General features: G+C 39.8%; 1 protein-coding gene across 1 annotated transcript in view; it reads right to left on the reverse strand.

Moving 5' to 3' along the window:
* Positions 1 to 12,407, reverse strand: part of LOC134602489 (organic cation/carnitine transporter 2-like) — a 62,664-nt gene that overhangs the window by 12,364 nt on the left and 37,893 nt on the right. Inside the window, exons 4-6 of the mRNA XM_063447415.1 lie at positions 12,086 to 12,257; positions 8,635 to 8,758; positions 2,209 to 2,309 (exon numbers count right to left, since the gene is read on the reverse strand). Of these exons, the coding sequence (XP_063303485.1) occupies positions 2,209 to 2,309; positions 8,635 to 8,758; positions 12,086 to 12,257 (397 nt within the window). The remainder of the gene's footprint in view (positions 1 to 2,208; positions 2,310 to 8,634; positions 8,759 to 12,085; positions 12,258 to 12,407) is intronic.

The raw sequence follows: 12,407 nt of genomic DNA on the forward strand, positions 1-12,407 counted from the left end.
TCTATCACTGGGCCAGGGAAGACCCTCGACATGTTGATAATTTGGTGTGTACAATTTTAACTCTTCAAGGTACAACACAGACGTTTTGCGGAAATGGCAATGTTTAGCTTGAAGGGTTAAATATGTCTCTAGTTAAAAAACAATAAATTAGAGTGGCGCAAAAATTGCTGTCATACTGACTAGAGGCGCTTTGGCTCAATTATAAAACTCAGTCATGTGATGCGGAAGCTTATAGGAAAGCATTTAATTTCATATGAGAAGCATTCAATGGGGGAGCCTTAATATAATGAAGGTCAGGAGAATTATAGAGTTAGAAATACGGGTTTGTTTTTCTAACACTATAGTACTCCTTTACATAAAAACCCATTATTGTATTGAAAAAATTAATGGACTGAAAATCGGCAGCACCCCTCCCTGGTGGCACACCGCACTGCCTGTAACTATTTTTTCAGAAGCCAGATGCTGCCCGCAGGGGAGTTGACATCGGCACTGGAGGCTCACTTTGGGGTTAAACCGTTCGAGATCAGTTTAACCACTAGATGAAGTTGTTAAGGTGCTCAGAGTGCCCCTTTAAGAGTGCAAACTTAGGTACAGGACGTATGTAACCATTGCGCTACAGATCCCACACATTTTGTTCAAACATTACATGAAACAAGACTATATACCCGTATTTATCGGCGTATAACACGCACCGGCGTCGAACACGCACCTCATTTTTAGAAAGAAATTCCAGGAAATTTCCCCCCCTCCCATAGTATTCCCCCCCCTCATCCCATAGTATTCTCCCCCCTCCCCTCCCATAGTATTCTCCCCCCCTCCCCTCCCATAGTGTACTTCCCCCCCCTCCCATAGTGTACTTCCCCCCCCTCCCATAGTGTACTTCCCCCCCCCATAGTGTACTTCCCCCCCCTCCCATAGTGTACTTCCCCCCCCCATAGTGTACTTCCCCCCCCTCCCATAGTGTACTTCCCCCCCTCCCATAGTGTACTTCCCCCCCCCCTCCCATAGTGTACTTCCCCCCCCCCTCCCATAGTGTACTTCCCCCCCTCCCCTCCCATAGTGTACTTCCCCCCCTCCCCTCCCATAGTGTACTTCCCCCCCTCCCCTCCCATAGTGTACTTCCCCTCCCATAATTACTTACCTGTCCTGAAGCGTGGGCCGGCTTCACAGCTTGCACCGCGGTACAGGAACTTTAATTTCATGTTCCGGTTTTCGGCGGGACTGAAAGGAAGTGTGGAAACCGGAACATGAAATTAAAGTTCCTGTACCGCGGTGCAAGCTGTGAAGCCGGCCCACGCTTCAGGACAGGTAAGTAATTATGGGATATCGGCGTATAACACGCACCCACGATTTTTCCCCTATTTTCAGGGGAAAAAAGTGCGTGTTATACGCCGATAAATACGGTACATTAAATTAGATCCAAACTGATTTATGTGACAATATTAATTGAATCTTTTTTTCATTTTTTCATTTGTAATATCTATCAACCTATTTATCTACCTAACTACCACCTATCTACCCATTGTATAGTTGCTGCTGGTTTAAAATTAAAAAGTAGCTTTTAAAGTGTGACTGCCTTTACAGGAATGGTGTACTAGGACTGCATTAAAAACACTGCAGTGCCATTATATTACCATTTCTACTGATAACATGCATCAGAGCTCAGGGTGCATCGCTGTTCTATTGACACAGATTCAAAAGAACAGACAATGATTTGAGACTAAAGTAGTTGTTTATTTTACGCCAAAATTATTAGTTTAACACCCCATAGAGTAAAAATAAACTTCATAGAGTTATAGACCATTACAATTTACAAACTATGGAAATGGTAACTACCTCTAAATAATCTTTACTTTACTTGTACTTTACTCTTCACATCATTTGTTGCCAGTATTTTTCAAATGTGTTTTCCAATTCTTCACAATTCTAAGTTGAAGGCCTAAAAGCCGCACTTTTCCTTTAATGTACACTAGGGGTGCTTCAGCCATGTGTATTGCTGCACCTTTTCCTTATCACATTGACACTAGTTTGTTTCTCACAGATAATATTTTTTACGTAAATATCAAAAATTGGTGTTACTATGATTTGCTAAAATATATGAAATTAAAAAATTATCATTGTAACATTTTCTTTTTAATCCTTATAGATGATGAATGTGTTTCACATATGTATAACATATTCCACTACAAAATGTAATTCATAACTTACCAAATACATATAGTCAATATAGTGATGATGCGGACATTGCGAGTCTTCACAAGATCCAGAAAAGTGTGCCGTTTTATTGGGCCATTTTTAGAATCTTCCATCTGTACACAAGAGCAAACAGAGAGGAAATTGATATTTAGAAGGTCACTTATATGAATTACAGTATTTTTATAATGTTAATATTAAAACAACAAACATACATTAAAACAGCTTTGTAACCTTTGCATATTTAACAAAGACCCGCTGACATGGATATCCCTGCTCGGTCTCCGGTGGTCTGTGAGTGCAGATGGATAGAGTTTTACTTACCTGAAGCTCTCCCTTACCAGAAGATGCATCTCTGCTGTACTCTCGAACATGCAAGAAAATACAATATTCACTGAACTCTAGGCAGGATTTTCCATATAAGAAGTTTTTTCCCTACAGCCTTTCCAAGCATTGGATGAGTGAAATGGCAAAAGTTGAGGGTGAAAGCCCTACTTATTGTGAACTTTAGCTTTGCCTTAGCTATTACTGTCTTATGATATCCAAACACAGTCAACACAAGTATATCATAAAGATTTTATCTTTATGCAATACTCAAATAGTGACATGAAGTGACAAAGTAATTTATAAAAAAAAAAAAACAATGACATTTAAACCAAAACATTTTATTGAGGATTCAAGTTTGGTGCTCCAAAATTCAGGACTTGTGGATTACTGGAGTTGTACAACAAGAAATGACATTGTGGGGGCAGAGCCAGCGCACGCACAAGCTAAACGCACTTTGAGGCAGCTCTGCACGTTAATCCCGATTTGTCTGGCTTTTTACCTTACCTGGCACGTATACAGGGGACTGGAGGAGATAGCTGGGTACCAAAGCACCATGGGAAATAAAAATAAAAATAGCAAGCACACCTGGGCTCGGCTTCCCGAGATATCAGGGGAAGCCGAGCACAACCCCGCGGCTTGAAACCTCCAAGATTGCGCACAATGAGGCCTACACCTTGACAAAAGCATCTATGCCAACCCTCCAGCTCTATCTTGGCCACATCCAGTGCCACAGGCACATCCTCAGATCCAGGAGGCTCGGCTCCATGGTTAATGCCGATATGGCACCAGTCTGAGAAGAGGGCTCCAGTGGAGGAAAGCATGGAAGGCAGCAGACTAGCGCAAACGGCTAATGATGCTGCACTGGAATCACTACAAAAGCAATGTACCAAACAGCAAGCGCAAAAAGCCAATACGGTGGACAGGGCCAGGGCACGAAATCTGAGAGTGCAAGAAACGATCTCAGGAGCTGGACTCCCCCACTACTGTCAGGGGCTTATTGCCACTTTGCTGACACCCAAATGATGGTTGACTCCTGTTTCTAACTTACCAAGGCTACCACCGCACCCCAAGACGCACCCGAAGACATCCTGATAAATCTAGTGTGGGACTCTGGCTAGAAGTTACTCATGGGAGCCTCAAGAGGCTCCTCCACAATGTCCTTTGAGGTGCACAACTGGCATTATAAAGGGACTTTTCAAGGTATGTGGCGGAGGTCCCTCTGACAAGTTAACCAGCTGCTACAGGAGCAAGCAATTCCTTATAAGAGGTCCGCATCGAATGCTAGCTGATAAGGTCGGCAAGACTCACCTGCTGTCACACCTCTCTGGAGCACCAGCTTTTCTCCAGTCCATGGGCATACCGGTGGATAAAGCACTGGCAGCAGAGTGACCATCTTAAATTGTTGTGGATATTACATTTGTACCTGAGGAGAATCTCATGAAGTGCCTACCTTGCCTTATTGATACAGGCAGCTGCAGATCTCTGGGTCCCACATTCACTGTGTTACTCAATATATGTTCAAAGTGTTTATAGTATTGTAGTTTCTCTACCCGGGCTACCACTCCCCCTATTTTTGAACGTGTACAGTTGTTATTTGCAGTTTTTCCATGCAAGCTTCATATTGCACACTCGGCATATGACATTGGCTTTCCAATTAGGCATTGTTCTACAACTGATATAACCCTAAGCTCCTGAAGACGTCACAGATCTTTAATTACCCTATTTGCCTCAATATGCACACCTGGTAATAACCTGGTTATTACCTGTGATATTGTATCAGGTGTGGTTACATGCATTTACATTTTTGTTGTTTCAATATGCTTAAGCATTAGCTACAGTAATCATCAAACATGATTACTGTAGTGTTCAAAAATGGAGCTACATTCCAGGTACATAGGCACTTTTCCTTTTTGTTTGTTTGTGTTAAATAGGGTATTTACATCTTCCAATGCCAAATTTAGCCTGGGAAAAATACATTGCATTCTGTACTTTGGTGCAAGCTGATTCCTTCACATTGTCTGAGAAAATGTTTTAATTTCTTTAGTCAAGCAGCGTTATTTATTAAAGTTAGAATTGTTGGAACTTCGAATTAAATTCAAAGTTAATTTTAAATTTAAGGCCAAAGTAGTTGACTTGGAGAATATTTCCAGTTCAACAATTTTGGCCTAAATTGTGAAATATGCTCAGAATTCACTTTGAACTTGACATTTCCTAAGAAATAGTAGCAAATAGTAGTAAATGAGAACTAGTGTCACTATTTTCTAAGGAACTTTCCCACAGATTTACTGAAATAAGTAAGCTAGTACAGAACATCATGGGTGTAACTCAGTGATGATAGTTTTTTGCCAAGTCAGACTAGTAAATAATCCACCAGTGGTTTTTTAATTATTATTAGATTATGGTCTTGTGCATATTTAACAGGAAATCAGATTTAGTTTTCTTTTGTGTATGGTTACACAAGCGACTAAAGTCTCATGAATGGTGCAGTAATAAGTAAAATCATTTATAATTAGAGTGACTTTGGAATGCATTTGAGTACTTTCTTGTACATATTGTCATCAATGTCTTTAAGTATACAGTTTAAGAGTAACTGACATTTGACAAGTACTTATCCCCTCACCCCAATGGTTGGCGCAGCCCATCCGTACCCAAAGCAATGTCATTCCCCCATAATGCTCCCAGTGTGCATTGCACATTTGGCATTCTTCAAAAGTGCCACATGCTCTGCTAATGTTTATCCACATACGGCACAGTGAAAATTGAATTCATTTCCCTGAGATAGTTTTTCTAGGACAGACAGGCACACAATGCCAAATTAAAGGGACACTCTATGCACCAGAACCACTTAATGTAGTGTTTTTTGGGCAAAGTGATTGTATTCTGCTGTGCTTCTGAGAAAAGGCAGTGTTAAATTGCTGCCTAACTCCACGCTTAATGGCTGTCACTTGAACAGATACTAGAAAGTGATCATGATTGAGGTCCTGCAGTCTTTGTTAGACTGACATTCAGTTTGTCCATGCAGAGAGCAATGTACCTCTATGAGGAGATGTGAATGGTGCAGCATGGCGATTGCCACTCATGCACACATGGCTCCCAATGCTTCCCCATGGGGAAGCTTTGGATTGGCTGAGATCATCGGTGCCGTAGGATAAAAGTTAAGTGAAACTATTTTATTAAAGGCACACTGTAGTCACCCAGACAACTTAATCACAATTAATTGGTCTGGGTGCAATGCCCCTGTCCTTTTAACTTTACAGTGTAAAGCATTACAGTTTTTAAGAAACTGCAAAGTTTACTTCTAGTGGCTTTCAGTATGACAGTCAGGTCAGGATTAAGAACCAATTGGGCCTGGTGCTAACAATTATAATGGGCCTTATTGCAGAATCTTATCGACAGAAAACACTAAAACAGTTATACCTCATATATACATGTATCTGGTGGAGGTGGTGCTGGAGGGACACTCCTCTTTCAAGTAAATCCATACCCACTAACAGCAGTGTCCGGTAAAGCATGATTTCGGTGGGCGGGGTAAAAGGGTGGGCCACTGATGTGAATCACTTAACCTGAACCGCCCAAAGGGACAACAAAAATCAGGGGCGTGTCTGCACAAAGAATTAGACGGTCAGTGTGGCGTGAATGCATGTCAGGCTGCCTGCCAATCACGCAGAATGACCTACTAAGTACATACTGTGCAGACAGCACCCTGAGCTTGGCATAAATGTATCTAAAGATGCACTAGCTCTACGCTTTCTAAGTACTGTCGCCTAGCACTCGCTGGTCCACTCCTCTCCTTACCTTCTTACTAGCAGGCAGAAGCTCCTGGTATACAGTGTGGGACAGGGAAAAAGCGTATGTAGTGAGTGTAGAAGAAAAGGAACATATTAGAGAGACTGAAGCAGCAAGAGCATTTGCACAGTGCGCAAAGTAAACTTTACCTTAACTAATTTCATTGTCAGCCAGCCCACACCAGCTTTGTTCCCCTACATCCCTCTTAAGTTTCCATACTTAAAGGAAAACTATAGGGTCAGGAACACAAACATGTACTCCTGACCCTATACTGTTAAACCCACCATTTAGGTGGCTTTCCCCCCTCGCCCTTAGCCACCTTAAAAGTTAATAAAACTTCCCTTATTTCCAGAGCCGCGTGGGTTTGCTGGCGCTGGCCCTGCCCTCTTGCTGACATCATAAGAAATGCTGATTTTTAGCCAATCCAATGCTTTCCCACGGGGGAAAGCATTGGATTGGCTAAAATCTGCAAGGGGGCTGGCCAAACACCGTTTTGGCCAATCAGCACCTCCTCATAGAGATGCATTAAATCAATGTATCTATGAGGAAAATTCAGCATCCCCATGCAGAGCGTGGAGACACTTAACGGCACAGCTGCCTACTGTGCAGCACTGAGCCAGGAAGCACCTCCAGTGGCCATCTGAGGAGTGGCCACTTGGAGGTGTCTCTAGGGGCAATGTAAAGGTAGTGTTTGCATTACATTGCCTGCATATAATGATAATACTCACCAGAACAACTACATTAAGCTGTAGTGACTATAGTGTCCCTTTAAGCAAGAGCATGTGAAAAGTAGTAAAGAGAAAAAAAAAAAAAAAAATATATATATATATATATATTTTTTTTTTTTAAATCAATGGGCTTATTCCATAGACATGTGCCTGCAGCTGTAGCTCCATCAGCCCCTATGTTAATCCAGCCCTGATGACAGTAAAATGTGTCAAATGACGCAGATGCCCCATAAGAAATCAGTGATTTAATGCTTTGCTCTGCATGCATGGTTCTTGCCGAGCATGCGTATTAGGTCCCATACAGATTTGAATTCCTAACGCTATAGGGTTACTTTAATCCAGAGGGGCGGAATCTAAATCGCCACTACATCACTCTAGCCTTAGGAATTATTGTTTTAAAGTTGGCTTTTTTTTTTAACAATCAGTAGCTTGTTTAATAACTGGTAGTTAGCTATCAGGTTGTGCAAAAAATATGTATGTAACAGTGCTCCTTTAACATCGTACTTTTAGGGTACTGGTAGATAACCTTAACTGAAATCATTTAATTAAAGGGAAACTCCAGTGCCAGAAAAACGATCCGTTTTTCTGGCACTGGAGGGTCCCTCTCCCTCCCACCCACCAATCCCCGGTTACTGAAGGGGTGAAAACCCCTTCAGTCACTTACCAGGGGCAGCGACAGGTCCCACGTCGCTGCTTCCTCCTCCCCCGCCGCTCCTCCTTCTGGTTACGTCGGCCGGTGGGTGAGACTGATCTCGCCCGCCGGCCGAGGAGACCTAATGCGCATGCGCGGCAATGCCGCGCATGCGCATTAGCGCACCCCATAGGAAAGCATTGAAAATGAATTTCAATGCTTCCCTATGGGGAATAGAGCGACGCTGGAGGTCCTCACACAGCGTGAGGACGTCCAGCGACGCTCTAGCACAGAAAACCTGTGCTATGAAGCAGGAAGTGTCCTCTAGTGGCTGTCTAATAGACAGCCACTAGGGGAGGACTTAACCCTGCAAGGTAAATATTGCAGTTTTAAAAAAACTGCAATAATTACACTTGCAGGGTTAAGGGTAGTGGGAGTTGGCACCCAGACCACTCCAATGAGCTGAAGTGGTCTGGGTGCCTGGAGTGTCCCTTTAAAGTAAGTTCATTTTTACTTTTAGATTTTTTTTAAATTTTTGCTGGTCTGTTTCATTCCCTGTATTGATTTAGGTCATCTAATCTAAACCGAAACTAATCTTAAAAAGGCAGTAAAAAAACAATTTGAAGCTGCATGAGGGTGTGCCTGACATTTACATTATATTTCTGGTGTGATTGAACTTTCTTGTCAGAATTCTAAATACGTTTGCGAAATATTGTGAAATCAAAATTTACTTGCAAAGAGTAAATTTTCACTGCCCGCTGAATTGTAGTTAACTGAAATCCTGAAATGAAGTTGTGCCTATAGCTGTATCTGAGAATGTTTCCACATCAGAACTTTTTGGATACATTTTGCAATTCAGTTTTCAGCTGCAAATCAATGTTTAGTTAACAAATCTTATGTGTTGAATTTTCTATCCATACAAGGAGGCATGAAAAAACAAACAAAAAAACTGTGGTTTAAGCGGTTTACCTCCGTTTTAAATATAATCGATGGAGCCGTAACATGGTTCATCTTCGCTGCCTTTCGTATGATTTCTTCTGCCTCTTCTAATCTTCCCTGGCTGACTAGCCATTGTGGAGATTCTGGAATAATCCTGCAAAAGCAATAATGAGTTATGGAAAACCATTAGTGATATCAATTAAAAAAAAATCATTTTTTTTATATATAGTATGTTTTATTTTCACTTGACTATTAAAAGCTACTGTTTTACTGTATTCTTTAAACCATTATTTTACACACAAACATAATTTTTGTTCTTCAAAGGGTCACTCCACTGCTCTAAAAAAATTGTTAACATTTTTTTAAATATCACTGTTTATCCCCTTAGGGACGGTGTGCGACCTTGGGGACCCGGTCCTAAATGCAGGCGGGCGGCATAGTACGTCCCTGCCGTCCTATGAACTTACCTGCTCGCTGGCAGGGAATCCGGTACAGGTAAGTGCATAGGACGGCAGGGGGGGGACTTGATCCTGTGACTGATCCGGCCCTCCCAAACCATGTGATCGCGATGAGGTTGCGATCACATGGACGGAATAGCCATTCACGGCAGTGCCTGCCTGGAATTAAAGGCAGTCCCCATGATACCTGAAACAAAGTTCAATAAAGTTTAAACACAGTGAAAAGTAAATTATATATACTTAGGTCATGTGTATATATATATATATATATATATACACACACACACACATACATAAACATGCATACACTATGTCTCTAAGTGTATTTTAATATTAATATATATTATATATATTAATATTAAAATACACCTAGAATGACAATTTTACACATACATACATACATATATATATATAATATAAAATAAATAGAAAAAAATTGAAAAATGTAAAATAAAAAAATTAAATCTCTATACACACACACACACACACGTGTAATTTTGTTCTAACTGTATTTTGATAATATATATATATATACACACACACAGATATCAAAATACATGTATAACAAAATTATATATATATATATATTAATAAATATATGTATAATCTCTATATATCTATCTATACATAAATATATATTTTAAATTACATATATATATCTATACGATACCAGTAGAGAGCACTCAGGAGTCTTTCAAGGTAACATTTCATCTGTTGCTTTATTGAGCAATTACAAATTCACACAACGTTCCAGTCGACGTTTCAGTCTGTAAAAGACTTTTATCAAGACAATTGTGTATGTGAGATGGATACCTTATATACAAAAAATGCAGTGATCCTATTTGGAGGTGAACAGGTAAAATTTAACAACGGATCAGAGCGATATCATTAATGACTTAAACAATTGCGTAATAAATTGAAGTTAACCCTATGTGTAACCGGTACATAGTAAATATCGTCATTAGCTAAATATTTTTTTTTGTATATAAGGTATACATCTCACATACACAATTGTCTTGAAAAAAGTATTTTACAGACTGAAACGTCGACTGGAACGTTGTGTGAATTTGCAATTGCTCAATAAAGCAACAGATGAAATTTACCTTGAAAGACTCCTGAGTGCTCTCTACTGGTATCGTATACAATTTGGTTGGAGACAGCACCGGAGCATTAAAAGACCGGGAGCATTGGGTGCTGGGACGTATATATATATATATATATATATATATATATATATATATAATTGAAAAGCAGATGAAGGGAGCACACTAGGTCTTCAAATCAGTGAAACAAAGTTATTTCATGTATTATCAAAAATCGACGTTTCGACCCTTCTGACAAACCAGGCAGAAAGTCCACAGAATTTGGAATATTTAACCCTGTAACTTTCTAGGACACCATAAAACCTGTACATGGATGGTACTGTTTTACTCGGAAGACTTCGCTGAACACAAATATTAGTGTTTCAAAACAGTAAAATTTATCACAACGATGATATCGTCAGTGAAAATGCCATTTTTGGCATTTTTCACACACAATCAGCACTTTCACTGAAGATATTGTTGTGCTACGTTTTACGGTTTTGAAACACTAATATTTCTGTTCAGCGAAGTCTCCCGAGTATGTGCCCCCATGTACAGGTTTTATGGTGTTTTCAAAAGTTGCAGAGTCAAATAAAAGGCTTGCATTTCAGTTTTTTTCACATTGAAATTTGCCAGATTGGTTATGTTGCCTTTGAGACCATATGGTAACCCAGGAATGAGAATTACCCCCATGAATGCATACCATTTACAAAAGTAGGCAACCCAAGGTATTGCAAATAGGGTATGTCCAGTCTTTTTTAGTAGCCACTTAGTCACAAACACTAGCAAAAATTAGCGTTAAAATTAGTTTTTTTGCAGTCTTCACACACAAACAAATATGAACGCTAACTTTGACCAGTGTTTGTGACTAAGTGACTTCGAAAAATGACTGGACATATACCCCATTTGTAATACCTTGGGTTGTCTACTTTTGCAAATCTTATGGCATCCTGGGGGTAATTCTCATTCCTGGGCTACCATTTGGTCTCAAAGGCAACATAACCAGTCTGGCAAATTTCAATGTGTATAAACTGAAAAATGTAACGTGCTATATTTAACCCTGTAACTCTCCAAAACACCATAAAACCTGTACATTAGGGGAACTGTTTTACTCGTGAGACATCGCTGAATATAAATATGTGTATTATATTGCAGTAGCAGCTAAAAGTATTATGCTATTCACAGTTCAAATGCCATGCAGAACTAAAACAAATAACATTTCTTAATTTCTCAGTTTTATTCATATTATATTATGTTTCATAAAATATTTGGTATAACATGAAAGCCCTGTTTCTGCTGAACAAAATGATATATAATAAGTGTGGGCGCATTTTATATGAAAGAGGTTAATTATGGTTGAACAGACATATAGCGCAAATTCAAAGTTTTGTTTACGTTTTGTTTTGGTCACAACTTGTACAACAGCCTCAGTCCTTAAGGGGTTAGTAGATATGAATTGATTTATGTATTTTTACATTGGGTATATTTCAAAGCTGCTTGCAAAACCTGCCGACCTCTTGTCTGCAGCCTTTGCAAGCCGCCATCCCCTTTTTCACCTGCCTAGACTTTCTGTGGCTGTCCAATCACATACTTTCTAGGAAGGTGCTCTGGGCAATTGCTTCCTCTTTAGTTTAACTCCACTGAGCTAACCAAACCAGGAAACAAAAGGACATGTTGTCTGCTTGAAAGCCAGTGGGGTGTAACAAGGTTAATTTATAAAAGTGCTAATATCATTTGAAATCTGCACTTTTTGTAAAATGAAAAAATAAATAAATAAAAGAGGACACACTAGTCACTAGTCACTAGTCATAAAGCACATCAGCACACTGGAGTGTACCTTTATGGTTTGCATGACTAACGCAGACATGAAAGCTATAGTCCTGCAACATCTAGTGGACCTCAAATTGCTCAAGCTTATTTCACAGAATATGTAATACTCACCACCAAAGTGGAATACAGAAGAGTCCAGGTATGGTGAGTGCCAACAGTAATGTCCGCCATTCTCTGAGAAAGTAAGAAAAGAGTGGAAGGAGCATGTACCCTATAGCGAAGAATATACATGTTCCTAATGTAGAGAAAATGATGCGGGCAGATTTTCCAAGAATTTCAGATCCTGTTAAGAAAAAAAAAAAAACTGTAGAAATGAAAGAATGAAATACACAAAACATATTTTATAATTATATATTTTGCATGGTGACGTCACACATTTACTATACACAATACATTTCTGATACACATTATTCTGAAGCCTATATACACAAGG

The sequence above is a fragment of the Pelobates fuscus genome, chromosome 3 (genome assembly GCF_036172605.1).
Source record: "Pelobates fuscus isolate aPelFus1 chromosome 3, aPelFus1.pri, whole genome shotgun sequence".
Classification (NCBI taxonomy): domain Eukaryota; kingdom Metazoa; phylum Chordata; class Amphibia; order Anura; family Pelobatidae; genus Pelobates; species Pelobates fuscus.